The 20111-nt window shown below is 41.5% G+C and overlaps 1 protein-coding gene across 1 annotated transcript in view; it reads left to right on the top strand.

The window, feature by feature from the left end:
* The window catches only part of SLFN11 (schlafen family member 11), a 34985-nt gene continuing 14874 nt past the window's right edge, over nucleotides 1–20111 (top strand). Inside the window, exons 1-6 of the mRNA XM_045526994.1 lie at nucleotides 1–125; nucleotides 1858–2095; nucleotides 3630–4687; nucleotides 5383–5514; nucleotides 6694–7417; nucleotides 7612–8384. Of these exons, the coding sequence (XP_045382950.1) occupies nucleotides 3631–4687; nucleotides 5383–5514; nucleotides 6694–7417; nucleotides 7612–8384 (2686 nt within the window). The 5' untranslated portion in view covers nucleotides 1–125; nucleotides 1858–2095; nucleotide 3630. The remainder of the gene's footprint in view (nucleotides 126–1857; nucleotides 2096–3629; nucleotides 4688–5382; nucleotides 5515–6693; nucleotides 7418–7611; nucleotides 8385–20111) is intronic.

Genomic DNA, 20111 nt, shown 5'->3' with positions numbered 1-20111 from the left:
ATTGCTTTCTGCAGAGCGCTCAGATTTGAGAGCCATTTGCTCAAGCTGCGGACTCGCGAATAGATCAGGGCTCCTGGAGCTTTCTCTTCAGCACCCCAACCCTGCGGAATCTTTTAATTGCCAAGGTGAGTACTGATTGCCTGGAGAGACCCAAGCCATGCCTATTCGTCAGAAAGGATACTCTCAGAAAGAGGTCACAGAACTCTAAGATGAAAACCCACCCGGTGACTCTAGACCCTTCCAGATAGACCCAGTTTAGGCAGAGCGGCTGAGGTGAACATGTTAGGGTCACACTCTTTATAAATGAATGAAATAGACAGTGAAAAGAACTGGCACTTAGAGGGACTCACCTTGTAGCTGAGGCCGGGGTTCAGGATTCCAGCCCAGGGGTCTGAGACCTCTGGAGAGAGGTGTGGAGGCTTCTCAGAGTTCTGGGAGACAAACCTTCAGACAGGACGGGGAGGAGCCAGACCCTTGTTGGGGGGGGATGCCTGTGAAGGGTTTTTATCAGTTATCCAGTTGGTTCATTTCTGTGAGAAGAGTTTTCTTGTTTTTCATCATGTATACACTGTTTTGTTTTCAGGAGAAATCTAAGCTATACTGACTGGGAAGGTATGATCTAGTTGGATTTTTGAAGTTATTGCTGCAAGTGTTTCAAAAGTACATTTGGTTACTTTGTTTAACAACATTAATTAAAGCAGATACTTGTGAATGCCCTGGGAAGTGAACTTGCTCAAGTTTAATGAGTTGCTTCCTCGAATCCTTTTGGGAGATGGGGTGAACACGAATACAAGATGATGAATGATTCAGCAGGAGGATGATGGAGAAATGTTTGCCACTGTGTAACAGGGAAACGTAAGATATCTATTTTCCTAAGTAACGTAAGCACAGGCAACACCTGGATATTTTCCCAGCATCAATTGGCATTCTCATTTTAACACTGTCAATGTATATTTATTACTTTGGCCATACAGATGAGATCCAATTAAATGAACTACCCAATGTGTATGTGGGTAACGCAGCACTGGAGACTGTAATTGCCGCACTGAGGTGCGGGGCTGGGGGAGGGAGAGGCAGACAGGGCAATCTACTCCGGATTTAGTGACTGTGACCTTTACCGGAGTTGCTCTTTCCTTGGCCGGCGAGGTGCGGGCAGACACTGGTGCCTGGGACCAGACGGCGCCAGCTCTGAGGACTTGGGACTCCTCGCTGTAGCGAGTCCTTTCTTTGTGGATTGTTTTTGTCGTAGCCCTACTTCTCCATTCCGTTCTTCCCCTCCACTCTCCGCCCAGGCTCCCGGGGCCCGATGGCTCCCGGCACACACACGGGGGCGCGCACACACGCGCACAGGCGCTCGGACGCGCAGGGAAGGGGCTCGGTGCGCTGCGGGGAGAGGCCCTGCAGATGCTTCTGCCCAGCAGCAGTTGCGGGGCGAGTGCGCGGGCGGGGGCGGGGGCGCGCCTGGGCTGTGCACGGTCGCTTGTGGTGTGTGTGTGACATATTTGCGATGTGTCTGAGGTGTGTGGGACACATGCGTCAACCACCCTTTTGTTCGTTCAGAGTTCTTCTTAAATAACAAATATGCTAGTGGTTTGTCTAAAAACGAAAAACCAAACAAACAAAAACAGCAAAACCAAAACTCTTAATCTTGTTAAGAGACCAAATAATTGGTTTTTACTTTTTCAATTTCCTTCTGCCCTGACATTTATTATTCCTGTTATGTTGCGTTCCCTTGTGATCTAGATCCTTTTCTAAATTCTTTAAATTTGTTTTTTCTTTATTCTTTAAATTTTGAAACAAATCACCCTACTTGTATCTTTCCGTCTAACCAATTGAGTCATGGATTTTTCTCCGCAGATGTGAAGCCTCGTCATGGTAACTTGATGTGACCTAAACCATAAACCGCCTGCAGGCAGACCCTCATTGCACATGGGGTGCCCACAGTGAGTGCTCACTGAATGTTTCCTGCACTGAAAAGTCAAAGAATGAATTGCTTTGATGGCGTGCTTGCATGTATAATCAAGCAAAAGAGAGAAACGACAGGGCAGCTTGCAGCACAATTCTGAGCGTCTTTAGAGCCTCCTCCCCACCATAGGTCTGTTGAGTTTTATTGATTTGCACGACTGCTCCCAAATATAAGTTCTTTGAAATCATGAAGATGTCATTGATGCTTCTTTTTCTCCATTTGTCAGATCCATTTCCTGCCCTGGCTGCCTTCATTTCCCACCCTATCCACTGAGAATGTATAGTCCAAAAGTTTAACTACTTTCTTATCGATGTTCTAAATTCCTGTGCCCCACTCTCCTTTTCAATTTTTTGGAGGTAGAGCTTTCATTTTTTATGTTATGAACTATTTAAAACTTACAGAGAAATAAGAGGACAATGTAATGAACACCAATGTGTCCACCACGCAAATCTAACATGAGGTCATTTTAATAACTTACTGTGGAAACTTCTCAAATATGATCAAAAGTAAAGAGAATGGCATTCTGAATTCCCATTCACCCATTACTCACCTTCAATGATCATTGATCTCTTGCCAATAAGAGGTGGTACCACCCACCCAGTTGCCCTAGCCAAAAACCATGTTAAGTAAAGTTTAGCCATTTCTCCCTATTTCTATCTAGTCAATCACAGCACCTGTTAATTTTATTTCCTAAATATCTCTCAGATGTGCTCAATGCTATTCATCCCCAACACCATTACTGAGGCCCAGGCCGCCATCATCTCTCACTGGATTACTGCAAAAACCTCCCTACTGGTTGGCTCCTCTCTGATTAGTTCTCCACCCTGAATTGATCATGTACCCCACCCCTTTAGAAAGCTACACTGCTGTGAAATTAACACTTCTGATGTACAGTTCTACAAATTTTAACACACGAATGAATTATACTCACCACCATAATCAGTATACAGAACAGTTTCACCACCTCAAAAAACTCCTTTGTGCTATCCCTTTGTAATCACACCTCTCCTTTCCCACAACCCTTGACAACCACAGATCTGTTCTTCATCAGTAAGGTCTTTTTCTTAAATGGCTGTCTGTTCATATCACTCCCATCCTTAAAACCCTTTTTCTGGTGTTCCACTGATGTGAACAGGGCACTTTTGTGTAGACTCCCCTTTCACCATTCCCTCCTTGCCACCCACCCACTATCACTCTTAAGATCTGGCCAGACAGAACTGAAAGCAGAGTCTCTACTGCTTTAATACACTACTTTCGTTCCTGATTCCAGGGCTTCCCATATACCGTTCACTCTGATTATAATTCTTTAATTCCTTCTCCCAACCTCTGATTCCTTTGCTGGGCTCACTTAGATTTTAGGTTCAATGCCTTTACCTCCAGGAAGACTTCCCTATTCATATTAGGTTGATTGTTACTGTTAAGTGCTTCCCCTTTCAGAGTACTTATCACACATGACTGCAGTTGTATTATTCAGCCATTTTTCCTTCCAGATGGTGAGCTCTGAGCAGCAGGGGCTATGCCCATCCTTGCTTTGCCACTGAATGTCCAGCCCCTGGCATGTATAGGAACTCAGTAAATATGTTTGAATACATTAATGAATGCATTTTGTGTGTACTTGCAATCTACTTCTTCATCAACCATGTTTTAATGGTTTCTGTTGCAGAATGAACATGGAAGAATATAATTCATCTCTGGTGCTAGAATTGTCTCACCCAGACTTGGTCATCAACATAGGAAAAGTGACTCTTGGAGAAGGAAACAGAAAAAAGCTACAGAAAACTCAAAAAGACCAGGAGAAGGCAAGAGTTACACAGGCTGTGTGTGCTTTATTAAACTCAGGAGGAGGAGTGATTCGCATTGAAATGGCAAACGAGGATGAGCGTCCTGTGGAGCTGGGACTGGATTTAGAACAGTCTTTGAGAGACCTTATTGAGTCTTCAGATTTGCAGGCTTTCTTTGAGTTCAAACAACAAGGGAGGCGTTTTTACATTTTTGTTAAATCTTGGAGCAGTGACCCTTTCGCTGAAGACAGTTCTGCCAGGCCCCGCATTTGCAGCCTGAATTCTTCACTAACCCGTAGATCTGGCACTTCTGTGTTTCCCATGCATTCAGGAGAGGCGTTTGACTTCCTGAAGAAAAGGAAAGCAAAAATCCTGGGGAAAGAACCTTCTGGTGAATTTCTCAATGTTATAAATCAAAAGCTCAATTATTCGGATCCTGCTGACTTAGTATTCCAAAAAGACTGTATTGAACATGGTGATATCCTGCCTTTTCCTGAGTCTCAATCCATAGAGTTTAAACAGTTTGCTACAAAACACATCCAACACTATGTAAAAACTATAATTCCACAGTACGTCTCAGCATTTGCAAACTCTGGAGGAGGCTACCTTTTTATAGGAGTGGATGATAAGAGTAGGAAAGTCCTGGGATGTGCAAAAGAAAACATTCACCGTAACTCTTTGAAAAGTGTAGTAGCAAATGCAATTCACAGGTTGCCCATTGTCCACTTTTGCTCTTCAGAACCAGGGGTGGAGTACAGCATGAAAATCATAGATGTGTTTAAGGGAGGAGAGTTGTATGGTTATCTCTATGTGATTAAAGTGGAGCCATTCTGCTGTGCAGTGTTCTCCAAAGATCCCAAATCGTGGATGGTGAATGACAAGGACATCCGCAGCCTGAAAGCCAAGGAGTGGGTGGACATGATGATAGATCCCAATCCAGGTAAGGGGAGCAAGCACCTCCCTCCCTGTCCTCCTGCCTCCTCAGCATCTCCATGTCCTCCTACATTCTCTATAACTCTGAGCTCCTCACACCCACTCAAATTTACTTTCTTTAAATCCCCATGCTTTTTATATATGGGAAGGTTTTATTTGGTGAGAAAAAGCTAAAATCAGATATATTGTGAATAGTGATTTCCCAGAAAAGAAGAAGTAAAGGGTAAATTTGGAAATGGATTCCTTTATTAAAACCCTCTAATTGGAATTTGCTAGGCCCTCATAATAACAATTACCTTGTACCTCAGTTTAGCATAAGATCAACTCTGGGAGACAAAAGCCAGTGTTGGGTGAGGTTTGTTTGGTTGGGGTTAGTGGAGGTGCATGGGCAAGAATATAAAACATATGATGACTAGAATTTAAAAAGAGAGTGTTTTAAGTGTCACTAGAATTCCAGGAAAGAGCTATTCAAACATGGAAGAGGAAACATTATATTGAATTGGGAAACACCATTCAAGATCAAAAAGAAGGGCTTTGTAATGGTGCATCTTTGGGGAGATTGACATAAGGTCAAGGAAGGGTGAAGTGTCTGACTTTGGGCCTGAATTTTACCACGTGATGTGGAATTTAGACAGAGCTTTCTGTGGGCTATGCTGGTGGTGAGGGATGAAATCCTACAGGGTAAACTGTTCTTTCTTTCAGAGTTACTTTCAGAGTTGGCTGAAGCTTTTGAATCTCAGCTGAGCCTATCAGACAGGCCTCCACTTTGCAGACCGGTGTATTCTAAGAAAGGTCTGGAACATAAAGCGGATCTCCAACAACATTTGTTTCCAGGTACTAACTGCCAGTTTTTACACTAGGAGAAAGGGAGGTGATTTAATACAGTTGGTTAAAAACAAATCCGTGAAAGACTGTGTTCTGCAAATCCAAGTGTATAAAGTGACAGTGCCACAAGCCTCTTGGGGGTGAGTTTCAGGTGCCCTTAGAAATAGCTTAGGGGTTGCCAAATCTGGCTGATTACCAGATATACTGTAGGAGATAGTTAAACATGCAGATGTCCAGGTCCCCACCAAGAACTTACAAACATGTAATTTCCAGGGATGAGGGCTGGGCATGTGCATTTGAGCAGCTTCTCAAATTCTTCTGATGCTCTGCTGGGTTTGGAACCACTTATCTAGCACAAGTGTAGGCAAACAAGGGGGCACTGTAGAATAATTGACCACTACTGGTCAGCTTTTTAGAGGTGGAGGAGTCATATCTGTAAAAAGAATAAAAATGTTCGCCTGGTATAATATAAAAACACAGAGAAACCACAAGGAATTTGTCTTGAAGGGACTAGAGGAGATGAGTCACCAGTGCCCCAGAAGAAGCACAAAATAATCATTCAAGACCATAGACAATGTTTGGTAACCTGTCTCCCCCCTGCCCAAATATTTTTTTAGAAAGATTTGTCTAGGAGTTCCTAGTTATAAAAAGAAACCTAGATTTCTAGAGGAGGAAAATGGCTTGTTTAACTTCATACATCAAATTTATTAAGTGTGAGATCTCACAGTAGAACATAAAATACAAATGTCCTAGTTATGTCTTAATATTTATCAAGGGCCTGATAATTAATATATTAGGTCTGCCTTAGGCCTGTTTTTAACCAAATAGTTTTCTTACTTACTTGAGATCTTTGTGGTCATTAGCTTATTAGAAAGGTTTTTTTAACATTCCACAGTAAGAACCTTAGACACAAAGTAATTGAATACATACATGGTTTCACTTTCTCAGGCTCAATAAATTCCATTTTAGTTGACACACTCTACTCTCCGTGAGATACATAGAAGGGCGGCATCATTCAGTTTACCACATTTGTAGAGTGTGGGTTATAGAGTGGTGCACCAGAAGGAATTTCTCCTAAATTGCACAATTATTTTGGGGGCTTTACTCTCTCTTTTATACATAAGATGTGATTCATACAAAATAATGCAAACACATTTTTAAAAACTTTTATATTTTTTCCATATCTAGTGGCATCAAGTCCTTTGAGATATACTCCTGAATCCCTCTGGAAGGAGCTGTTCTCAGAACATGAGGGGCTGGAGGAGTTAATAAATAGGCAAATGCGTCCTTTCTCCCAGGGAATTTTGATCTTCTCCAGAAGCTGGGCTGTGGACCTGAACTTGCAAGAGAAGGAAGGAGTCATCTGTGATGCTCTGCTGATAGCACAGAACAGCCCCCCCATTCTCTACACCATTCTCAGGGAGCAGGAGACAGGGGGGCAGGACTACTGCACCCACACAGCCTTAACTTTGAAGCAGAAGCTGGTGAACACGGGGGGCTACACCGGGAAGGTGTGTGTCATGTCCAAGGTCCTCTGCCTGAGTCCTGCGAGCAGCGCAGAGTGCTTGGGGGGTGCAATCTCTCCCATACCTTACCCCCGGTCCTATAGCCTGGCAGACACCCAGCAAGTGGAAGCCTTGCTGCAGGCCCTCGTGATTGTCCTGCTCGGCTTCAGGTCTTTCCTGAGTGACCAGCTCCGCTGTGAGGTTCTAAATCTGCTCACAGCCCAACAGTATGAGCTATTCTCTACAAACCTCCGCAAGAACCGAGAGTTGTTCATCTATGGCTTGCCTGGCTCAGGGAAGACAATCATGGCCATGAAGATCATGGAGAAGATCAGGAATGTGTTTTGCTGTGGGGCAGACAGAATTCTCTACATTTGTGAGAACCAGCCGCTGAGGAACTTTGTCGGGTAAGCAGTTGGACCTTATGTGTGTAAGTGTTATTTAATCTGGGTTTAATTTTATCTGCTACGTCACCTTGTTCCTTGAAAATTAGGTGGTAAGTTCATCTATGGCAATAGACTATTCAGGTGAGCATGATAGAGTAATTCTCTCCCTTTTTTTAGTTAGAGAAAACCTTAGTGTATCATTTTAATTTTTACAGTAATAAGAAGATCTGCCGAGCAGTGACCCGGAAAGCCTTCATGAGAGAGAACTTTGGACGTATTCAACACATCATCATTGATGAAGCTCAGAATTTCCGCACTGAAGATGGAGACTGGTACGGGAAGGCAAAAACTATCACCCAGAGAGCTAAGCCTTGCCCAGGAATTCTCTGGATCTTTCTGGACTACTTCCAGACCAGCCACTTGAGTTGCAGTGGCCTCCCCCCTCTCTCAGACCAGAATTCAAAAGAAGAGCTCACCAGAGTGGTGCGCAATGCAGATGCAATAGCCAACTTCTTACAAGGAGAAATGCAAGTAATTAGAAATAATCCCCCACTTAACATCCCCCCTGAGTCCCTGGAGATGCTTCTTGAAGCTGAATGGTCTCGGAGTATTCGGGGGTCCTTAATAATTAAGACAGACTTGACAGAGCAGCAAATAGTGACCTGCGTGGCAGAAACCTGCAACCTACTTTTTAAAAAGGGCTATTCTCAGAAGGATGTTGCTGTTCTTGTCAGCACCACGACAGAAGTGGATCGATATAAGCATCAGCTCCTGAGAGCAATGAGGAAGAAAAGGGTTGTGCAGCTCAGTGATGCATGTGACATGTTGGGTGATCACATTGTGTTGGACAGTGTCCGGCGATTCTCAGGCCTGGAAAGGAACGTCGTATTTGGGATCCATCCAAGAACCCCTGAGTCAGCTATCTTACACAATATTCTGGTCTGTCTGGCTTCCAGGGCAAGACAACAGCTGTATATCCTATGGCATGGTGACCCTTAGGAAGAGCTCCACACCAAAATGAGATGAGGCAATTGCTATGTAAATTTCTGTGGGTGAAAGTCTGCTTGCTATTGGGAGAAACTGCTTTTTAGTTCACAAGTCAGCTAGAGATTTTGGAATTCCTCCTCCTCTCTGGTTCTTCTTTCAGGGGTTCCTCCCTCAACTCTTTCCAGGAGCTATGGTTGCCCCACATGCTCTGCCCTGTTTCTGCCAGACAGAAAGATGGTGGTTTTCTACAGGAGCTTTAGCCACCCTGCACGATGCAGACCTGTGCCTTGTACTGTATAAAAGCCATAAAAAAAAAACAAACTCATCTTGTGGCTCTTCTCTCTTCCAAATCTGGACTTTTTTTTTTTTTAAGTGACTTCTTATACTTTGTTGTTTTTAAAATTTGTCCAGAATTTTTAGTTTTCATCTGCAGAAGGTTGGTCTGTTAGGAGCTTACTTGGTCATACCAGAAACAAAACTTTTTTCCTGAATTCTTGACATTGCCCTTTGCTATACTGATTCAGGACTTGGATGATTACCAAGATAATTCAGTCCCTGAGAGAGTGGGTCTTAATCATGTTGGCAGAACAAGGAGCACTGGTATTTAATTTTTCAAAATTGTAATCTCCAATGTCTGTTCTCAGAATAGCCCAGACCAAGCCTTAATTTTGATAGTAAACATTAATTTTCACTTTACAGATAAATTATAGGCCAAGAGAAAACAAATATAAACCTGTTTTCCATGGGTTTCAGTGGGACATAGTACTGGAGACTAAAATCTGGTTCTAAATGTGTGTATTAGCCCTAAAGTGAACAGAACTAGGAAAGATGAGATACCTTAAACAGATACAAGTAGACCTATCATTTGATCCAGCAATCCCATTATTGGGCGTCTATCCAAAAGAACAAAAGACATTCTATAAAAAAGACATCTGCACTCAAATGTTTGTAGCAGCACAACTCACAATTGCAGAGATGTGGAAACAACCCAAGTGCCCATCAATACATGAGTGGATTAATAAAATGTGGCATATGTATACCATGGAGTACTACTCAGCTATAAGAAACAATGGTGATATAGCACCTCTTGTATTTTCCTGGATAGAGCTGGAACCCATTCTACTAAGTGAAGTATCCAAAGAATGGAAAAATAAGCACCACATGTACTCCCTACCAAATTGGTTTCACTGATCATCACCTAAGAGCATATCTAGGAATAACATTAATCAGGTGTCAGGCAGATGTGGGTGGGGGGAGGGGATGGGTGTATACATACATAGAGTGCAATGCGCACGGTCTAGGGGATGGACATGCTTGAAGCTCTGATTTGGGGTTGGGGGAGGGTGGGGCAAGGGCAATATATGTAACCTCAATTTTTGTACCCCAATAGTATGCTGAAATAAAAAAAATCAGTGAGTTTGTATGGCAATTTCTCAGATTGAGTGTACTTACTGTTCAATAAAATATCTACTTAAGTTTTAAATCATTCTTGAGTTGTAATTTTTTTCTTGACATTCATATTTTGGTGGGCCATTGTAAGGACTGAATGTTTGTACTCCATTCTCGCCCCCCCCCCAAATTCCTATGTTGAAACCCTAATACCCAGTGTGGACGTGGGGCTGCTAAGCAAGTAATAAGGTTGCATGAGGTCATATGGATGGGGCTCTGATCTGATAGGATTGGTGTCTTTATAAGAAGAAATATCAGAGAGTTTGCTCCCTCTACCCCTGCGCCCATGAACAAGAGATCATGTGAGCACAGAGAGATGACGGCCCCCTAAAAGCCAAGAGAAGGGGCCTCAGAATGAAACCCATCCTGCTAACACCTTGATCTTGGGCATCTCAACCTCCAGAACTGTGACACATAAGTTTCTGTTGTGTAAGCCACCTAGTCTGTGGTGTTTTGTTATTGCAGCCTCAGAATACAGATATATGATGATTCTTCAAATAAAACCACTGATACTGTATCATAATAAAAACAGTGATACTCATTTAATGCTAATGCACTTACTTACTTGCTTTTCAGTTTCTACAAAACATTCTAAAACACTCATCTAAATACTAATAATAAGATATTTGGATTACTAATGGAAATTAAGAATATTACACTCCTAATATTCCATTTATTAATAATCCTATTCTACTGATTCCCCCCCCCCCCATTGTAAGTTTGGAACTTCTCCGCCTATCTTTCTCCTGTGTTTACCCAAGGAATTCCAGTTATCTATCCTTGAAATTGTAGGCTTTTTAACTTAAGGGAAATATGACATATCAGCAGATTAAGTAGGAAAATGATCCTTGTTTCTTTCTTATTGCATTAAATCAGATACAAGTCAGCATCAAAAAGCTGTTTATAAATGTTGTTGCTAATGAATGAGTCTTGTAAGATCCTTAGACTTGTAGTTGTTGCAATGTTTGTGAAAGTAATTCTTTAAAAGTCTAATTCTGACTGATTGTATCAATCAGTGATTTTTTTTTGCCCTAGTAATAACATTTGAAGCAATATCATATTTTTAAATGTATAAATCCCCATGAGTTTTTATTTAGACCAAAGAGGATTACTGATGCTTTCTTCTTCTTCCATGTGAATGAGGAAAGGTTTAGCTTATATATCTGTTGCATTTCTGTTTTAAATAAAAATTTGAGAATTTATGCCTCATTAAACTGAAAAAAATGGTACTGTGAAATACATGATTACATTGGGGGAAAGGGAAGGAGTGAGGCCAGGGACTCCATGATAGGGTCTAATGTGAGGCAGTAAAATGTGCATCAAGATTCACCTTCTGTTGGGTTTTGCTCTGTGCCTGCCTGCCTTTCCCTGTCTTCTGGCTCTCGCCATCTGGGACCTACTTCATTAAAGGTCTGAAAATTTACCCAGCCATTGCCAAATAAAATAAAAGTCTGAAATATTTAAATCAACGTTTTATCTTAGAATAGTTTTAGGCTTACAGAAAAGTCGAAAAGATAGTCCAGAAAGTTCCTGTATACCCTTCACTCAGTTGCCTTTTTTATTACTGTGGTTCACTTGTCATATCTAAGAAACCACTTGTCATATCTAAGAAATCTTAGTATGTTGCTATTAACTAAACTTCACAATTTATTTGGATTTCCTAGTTTTCCCCTAATGTCCTTTTTCTCTTCCAGGATCCCACCTAGGACACCATATTACATTTAGTTGTCACATGTCCTTAACCTCCTCTGATCTGTGATACTTTTTCAGACTTTATTTTTCATGATCTGGACAGTTTTGAGGAGTGGTGTTCAGGAATTTTGTAGAATGCTTCTCAATTTGGGTTTGTGTGATGTTTATCTCACAGTTCAATGAGGGTTATTGGTTTTCAAGAGGGAGACCACAGGGGTGAAGTATCATTCTCATCACATCACATGGAGGGGATATGCTATCAACATGTCTTATCATTGATACTAACCTTGATCACCTGACTGAGGAGGTGTTTACCAGGTTTCTCTACTGTGAAGTCACTTTCCCCTGTCTCCCATGTCACTAAGTGGAGCTGACACTGAAGGGTAGGGATTGAAGTGCCACCTTTGAGGGGGGAGTATCTGCATAAATCATTTCAAAATCTTCTGTATAGGAGACATGTCTCTTCTCCCCCATTTACTTATTCCTTCAATCCTTTGCTTGTGTATATTTATTTAGTAGTTTATGTTATATTCCAACACAACATTACTTACTCTGTTACTCAAATTGTTCTAGCATTAGCCTTTGGGAGCTCTTTCACGTTGACTCCTGTGTCCCTTTCACATGCCCCCATCGTTTTATTTTTTGAGCATGTGTTTACTTCCTAGCACTGCAAGATGCTCTAGGCCCATCTTGTATATTCGGGGCACCAGCCCTCGAATCAGCTGTTTCTCCAAGGAGCTCTGGTTCCTTTTACTGCAGAATTTTATTAGAAACTTAGATTATTGTTATTTGTTTATTGAATTTGTTGATATTGACTGTTGTGGCTTCTGCCAGATGTCACTGTGTGTGGCTGCACTGCCCAGTAGGGCACACATCAGCCACATGTGGCAAATGACTACTTTCTACGAGACTAATCCAAATTGAGATGGGATGTCAGTGTACAAGATACACCAGGGTTCAAGAACTTAGCGGGAAAATAGAATGTAACTATTACATTAATCATTTTATATTGATTACATGTTGAAATGATAATATTTTGGAAATATTGAGTTGAATAACATATACTGTTCAAAGTAATTGTGCCTGTTTATTTGTACTTTTTTAATGTGCTCACTGTGAAATTTAAAATTAGACATGTAGATTACAGTATGTTTCTGTTGGACAGCACTGGCATATGGATTATTAAAATAGGTCTGCTCTTTGTTAAAATTAGTCTGCTCATTGATAGACTAGAGCAGCGATTCTCAACAGATTGGGAGGGGCAGTGGATTTTGCCATCGAAGGGACATAATATCTGAAGAGATTTCTGGTTGTCACAACTTGAGGGGAGTGTACTAATGGTACCTAATGGGTAGAAGCCAGGGATATTGCTAAGAACCCTACAACGTACAGGATAGCCCCCACAACAAAGAATTTTCCAGCCCCAAATCTCAATAGTTCAGAGGTTGACAAACCCTGAACTACAGGAAGAATGAGTGTAGGGCTAGCCTCCTTAAATAAGTATTTCCAGGTTGAAAGGGTAGAAATGGTTAGAGTTTTAGTGTGATGGAAGTGAGGGAGTGTTTTGCTTTATGACAATTAAGTCCTGATAGACTGAGTTTTCCTTTACTACTAGTGAATGGAATGAAGAATCCTGGAGGATTCAGTGCCCCCAACAGAGACCTCAACCTTTTTGATGTTGAAGTGACACATTTGCAAAAGCTGTTTGTTCCTTGTGAAGTGGTAGTGATATGCCCAGGACAACTCAGGGAAGAAGTTTCCTTTGAAAGATAGCCTATCTTCAGAGGACATTAGAAAATAAAGGCATAAATGTTCCTCAAATTCTATGTTCCTATATTGATCAGTTTGAACATATAGCTAAGTGCTTACGTAACTCTAATTGAGGGGTTCTCTAAGAATCTCCAGGGATGGGAGGGAGGAAGGAAATTAAGCCAAAATCTCTTTCTTTAAATATGCTAGCTCTTTAAGACACTCAGTGGTAATCCTACAGACATAACTCTCTGAAACTTGCACAAATAGCTTAAATGCATTAAAAAATTTAATCTTCAAAACTCTGAATCTTATAATGTTTCTTTTTTCTTTATTTTATTTTTTTTTTTCCTGAGACAGAGTCTCACTCTGTTGCCCAGGCTAGAGTGCCATGGCGTCAGCCTAGCTCACAGCAACCGCAAACTCTTGGGCTCAGGCAATCCTTCTGCCTCAGCCTCCCAAGTAGCTGGGACTACAGGCATGCACCAACATGCCTGGCTAATTTTTTCTATATATTTTTAGTTTTCCAGCTAATTTCTTTCTATTTTTAGTAGAGACGGGGTCTTGCTCTTGCTCAGGCTGGTCTCAAACTCCTGAGCTCAAAGGATCCACCCGCCTCGGCCTCCCAGAGTGCTAGGATTACAGGCGTGAGCCACCTCGCCTGGTCTTGAATCTTATAATATTTTCCACTTGAAAAAAACTACAAATAAGACATAAAATCTTTAATTAAATGTAAACATTAATCAGAATAAGACATGAAAATCAATGTAAAAGCAAATAAGTAATAAAGTTTAAAAATATTCCATCTTTCTCACATAAGGCATTTCTCTCTCTAAAAAATTCGAGTTGAAAAATAGAAAAATCTGACTCCAGCACTATGGTATCATTGCTGATAAAGAAGCAGGACCTTCAAATTACTAATAATTTTAGGGCAGAAATTAGTAGTAACTAAAGAATTTAAGAATCCATTCTTTACTAAGACTTCTAATGAATATTTAGTGGGTTTTAATATTATTTGGCAAAAAATGCAAGAGAATTAAATTTAATGCTTCTAATTGAGGAATCCTCTTTGTTAAAATTGTTTCATGAATTCAATTCAAGATATACAAAATGGCATTTTATCTTCTCTCTGATTTTCCACAGTGTGAAATACAGGTGCAGAGAAGGCATTTTCAAGGTCTCTGGATTGCTTTGGAACTTCCAAAATACCTACATTCTGCTGCCAGTTCACAGAAGAGTATTTACTGCACTAAATAGACAGTATGAGAATGTAAATGTGCCCTTGGACTGAGTTGGGTTATAACGGAAATGACACGTTCATTTCCGTACAGCTGGTTTTTAATAATCTCAGAAAACCCAGCAAATTATGTGCTTCTACAGACTTACTCCATTTATACCATCAGGGTAAAATTTTAAGTCGTCCTATTTCTCTTTGAGAACATTTTGAGCCCTCAGTAACTTAGTGCTGAATGGGTCACCACCTGCACAGGGTCTCTGGGATTCACCCTGAGAGGTGGGGTCTGGGGAGGGTGCAGAGAGAAGGCTGAGGCAGCCTTGCTTTCCTGGCCCCGGAAAGCGAAAAACAAGCGCTGAACTCCCCGAGTGCTGGCGAGGACAGAAAACACCCCATTACCGCAGAGACAGAGATGCCAACGCACACTGTAAACCCGGCCTGGGTGTGGGGCAGAACTGAGGCTCCATCTTCCGCCTAGAACCTTCCAGGGAGAAGGGAAGGAAGGCGGAGGGGGGTGCGGGGGAGGAGGGTGGCAGGGGAAGGGGAGAGAGGGAAGGGGCAGGGAGAGAGGAAGTGAGTCGGGGAGGAATACACAGGACTCTTCGATTGTAGTAGAATTTCATTTTCTAAGGTGGGTAGAGGATACACGGGTGGTAGTATAGTTTTTTATACGTCTGAAATATTTCATAATAAAAAATTGTTTTTAAAGACAAGGGCTGGCTCTGTCACCCAGCCTGAAGTGCAGTGGCGTTATCATAGCTCACTGCAACCTTAGACTCCTGGGCTCAAGCGGTCCTCCTGCCTCAGCCTCCCAAGTAGCTGGGACTACAGATGTGCACTACCGCCCCTGCTAATTTTTAAATTTTTTTGTAGAGACAGGGTCTGACTATGTTGCCCAGGCTGGTCTCCAACTCCTGGACTCTAGGAATCCTCCCACTTGGGCCTTGGAAAGTGCTGGGATTATAGGCACGAATCACCGCGTCTGGCCCATAATAAAAATTTAAGGAATTAGGGCTGGGCACCGCGGCTGAAAAGGCGGGAGGATCCTTTGAGGTCTGGAGTTTGAGATCAGCCTGAGCAAGAGGGAGACCCCGTCTCTACTATAAATAGAAATTAGCTGGACAACTAAAAATATATATAGAGAAAAAATTAGCTGGACATGGTGGTGCATGCCTGTAGTCCCAGCTACTCAGGAGGCTGAGGCAGGAGGATCGCTTGAGCCCAGGAGTTTGACGTTGCTGACGCCACAGCACTCTAGCCCAGGCAACAGAGCGAGACTGTCTAATAAATAAATATAAATAAATAAAAATAAATTAACAGATTATTCTTAACCTCATTCCCCCTGGGATAACCAGGTGCGGTGTTGCCAGGACGTATCCCCAGTAACTGGACCGGTTCTTAGTTCCCAGGGTTGCTCTCCTCCCCCGCCTTGACCGCAGCTCCTGGGGTGACCTCACTCTGAGCCTTGCACCGCGCTGGAACTCAGGACTCCTCTAGGTTTCTACGGGGAAATTTAAATGTGCTCTAGAACTCTGGGTAGATTCTTTAGGTGTTTTTGTTTGTTTGTTTGTTTCTTTTTGTGTGTGTGTTTTCTTTTTGTTTGTTTTGCAAATGAGGTTTCTCTAGCCTCTGCCCCTAACGCTGGGATCTTCAGATTCTCCCCTCATCCTGGCAGGTCTGGGGGTGCTAAGCCTGACTAGTGATTAGTGAACGAGACGGCCAGCGTCCCCTGGGGTAAGATCCGGTCTAATCCTGGTTCGCCTAGAATATGGCTGGGTGGGCACCAATGCCCACAGCCTCAGCTGCGCTCACAGCCCGGGGACAGGTGGTAGGGAGGTGTGCGCGCGGGCTGCAGGTTCTGCGCCCCCACCCCACCCCAGGCGGAGCTAAAGAAAGCGCGGAGACAGAAGAAACGCGTGGGAGGAGTCTTAGGTCCCCCAGCCAGGGGCTTTCCGTTGGGGAGTTGTCTTGGCCTCCGGGTTCGGGAGAGATCCGCCCAGCTGGACACAGAGATTTGGCCTTCTAGGAGAGAGGACCCGTCTACCAAGCCTGTGATCTGTTTTCTTTATAGGTTTACTTTTTAAAAATAGCTGTATTGAGCTATGATCTTCATGCATTAAACTGCACATGTTTAACGTGCACAATATGATGCATTTTAACACACATGTAAACCCTTGAAACCATCACCACATTTCAGACAATGAATGTATCAGGGCCGATGAGGGTAAGGAGAGTGAGGCGCTAGTCTCCAGTGCAAAATTTTATGGGTCACACACACAAAATATACCTCCCAGCAATGAAAATAAACAATATTTTTAAAATCAACATTAATACAAAAAATCCGTGATGAATAAAATATTAAAATGTTAAATAAAGACAGGATCCCACCCTGCATTTGGACAATCCTGCATCACTCTTCTCCCCTGTGCCAGTCCTCCTCCCACCTCCCCCAAGTCCTCCCCTTCTCCAGCTTGCTTCCTCCTGGATCCTAAGTAGGTGACTATAAATTCTGGATTCTCTTCTGTTCCATTAATCTGTTGGTCTATTCTTGTGCCCTGTCACCTTGTTGTAATGCTAGAGCTTTATTGTTCTTCAAGGTTGTTTGGCTGTCCTTACCTTATTACACTGACAGGGCACAGGGCTCCTGTCATCTTCCAGTCAGTCATGAGGGCTGCGCAGAGTGGGTGGCTAGAACGGGTTAGTGTTATTTATTCAACAGTGTTTAGACTAAATTCTCCAAGTAAGAGACAAACATTATTAGGTTGTATTAAACACACACGCACAGAAGGGATGCCCAGATAAAAACTGTGTTCCTTTTTTTTTGGAGGAGGGAGAGGGATTAAAAGAAAACAACCCAAACCCAAACCCACAAACTATTTCCCGTGCTCTTGAGCAGTTAGATATGGCTTGTTCCCAAGGTATGGCCAATGAGATGTGATTGGAAGTTAATGTATGTAATTTTTGCATTGTGCCCTTAAAAAGAAAGGTTTGACTTCTCTTTCTTTCTTTTCTGCTGGCTGAATTGTGGACAAGATGCCAGAATCTGGTACAGCCTTCTTGGAGCAGAGGTTGGTGTGGTAAATTGCAATATGGTTCAATAAGGTTGCTGTCCACCCCCCAGAAGCAGATCATATTCTCTGCCCCATTGGTGTTAGGCTAGGCAATGTGCCTTGTTATGACCCATGATATGTAAGCAGACATAATGTGTGTTACTTCTGAGCAGCATTTTTAAGAGTCATTGAGTGGTTCTGCCATGTTCTATTTTTCTTCTGATATAAGATGGGCAATAAGCCAGATTCACCTGGGTCCTGGAATGACAACAACGAAGAGTAGAGCCAAATTGGATCCACAACAGACATGGAGTTTAAGCAAGACGTTAACAAGTGTTTCCCAAATTATACCCAACACCTGGCCCTACTGTTAGCGAAACTTAGTAAAGTCTTGAGCATAGTGAATGGTGAATATTTAAAATTAGGTATTAGACGTCATGTGTCCAGTGTCGTTTGACTACAGATGATCCTGATGGTCTTATTTGTCTTGGTCCCTGTGCCTCCTTCTACTGCCATCTTTTTCTGACATATTTGCAAGCAAGTAGCAGACATGATACTAACTTACCTCTAACTTACTTCAGTGGGTGTTTCCTAAAAATAAGAAAAGTCACAGTACCATCATCAAAAATCAGGAAATTAACATTGATACAATACTATTATCCAATCTATAGACCTTACTTGAATTTTATCAATTGTCCCACAAATGTCCTTATGGCAAAGAAAAAAAAAACTTCTGGTCTAAGATTTGATCTAGCATCACACATTGCATTTAACTTTCATTTCTTTTAAATCTCATTTTATGTGGAACCATTTCTCAGTCTTTGTCTCATATGCTTGCCACTGTTGAAGAGGATAAAGCTATTATCTTGCAGAATATCTCTGAATTTGGGTCATCTCATGTTCCTCATGATAAGATTTAGGTTATGCATTTTGTCAAGAACACCATGGGTGGGCTATTACGTCCTTCTCAGTGCATGATACCCAAAGACATATTTATATTTATGTTTTTATTCTACCAGAATTGATTTTGTAGTGAGGGATGGAAATTAATTTTATTTCTTATGGGAACACGAGATTTCTCAGCACAATTTATAAAAATCTCTCCTCTCTCCGCTGATCTGCAATGCCAACTCTGTCCTAGATTATCCATAAGCAAGTGAATCAATTATAGGCTCTATATGTTATTCCATTGTTGCTCTATTTGTCTAATTACTATTATTTTATAGTAAAATTTGGTATCTGTACACACCCTGTTTTAGAAGTATCTTGGCTCTTACACATAAACTTAAAATCAATATGTCCAGTTCCATGAAAATACTGTTGGGATTTAAAATGGAACTCAATAGATGTACTAATCAATTTGGGAAGAATTGATGTCTTTCATATCTTGAGTCTTCCAATGCATGGACATGATATATGACTTAATGTATTTATTTATCATCTTTCAATAAAGTTTTATAAACTTTCCCATAAACACCTTTGAGATCTGTTCTTAATTTTTTCCCCCGACACTCACATCAGTTGCCTCATGTTCCCTCAAAGACTCTTCCATTTATTCCTCCACCCCTAAGGGTAGTGGCTATTGGCTGTAGTTACCTCCATAATATCTTGGTGTTACCTCTCTGCCTTTTCCGTTATCCTATTTAAAAGTCTTTATACCTAGGGAATAGTTCTCTATTTTAGAATCTCTCTCTTCAAAATAACTGGTCTTCTGGCAGGACCCTGACTAGTATAGAAATTATTCTCTAGAGTGATCCCAGGAAATGGACCCCCAAGCATGGGATTTTAGTATTGTTTGGTTGTATCTTTGGGTATCAGTCTTTTATTTAACATTGTACTGGAAGTCCTGGCCAATGCAATCATAAAAGAAAGGGAACAAGAGAAAAGTATGTAGATTAGCAAAGAAGAAATAAAACTGTCATTATGCACATTTGATGTTATTATATTCTTAGAGTACCTAAAAGAATATATAGATCAATCATGAAAGTTAACTAAAAAGCTTAATAAAGTTGGTGAAAAATAGGCATACAAAGTCAATTGTATGTTTGTAAAGCAAAAACAGGTAAAACTTGAAATTTTTGTAAAAACAGAAAGAAAATAAGAGGCACAGGAAAAACTCCTTTGTTGGCTTGTTATCTATACATTTTTGTTCCAGTGCTTTTACTAGTAGCTTTAGAGATTAAAATAGGCATTTCAACTTATCACAATTAAATGATATTATATGACTTCATATATAATGAAAGAACTTTAAAGCAATATATGCTTATTTTTCCCTTCTATCCTTTGTGCTGTCGTTATCACAATTTTTATTTCTACATTATGTTATAAGCACCAGAATACATTGTTATTTTTTTCTTTAAACAATCTTTTTTTGTTTGTTTGTTTGAGATGGGGTCTGGCTCTGTTGCCCAGGCTGGAGTGCAGTGTCATGATCATAGCTCACTGCAGCCTCTGACTCTTGGGCTCAGGGGATGCTCCTTCATCACCCTCCCAAGTAGTTGAGACTACAGGTGTGCACCACCATGTCCTACGAATTTTTTAGCCTTTTGTTGAG

Source organism: Lemur catta, chromosome 15 (genome assembly GCF_020740605.2).
Source record: "Lemur catta isolate mLemCat1 chromosome 15, mLemCat1.pri, whole genome shotgun sequence".
NCBI lineage: Eukaryota > Metazoa > Chordata > Mammalia > Primates > Lemuridae > Lemur > Lemur catta.
Note: the sequence above shows the minus strand (reverse complement) of the source record. Positions and strands in the feature narration are given on the sequence as shown.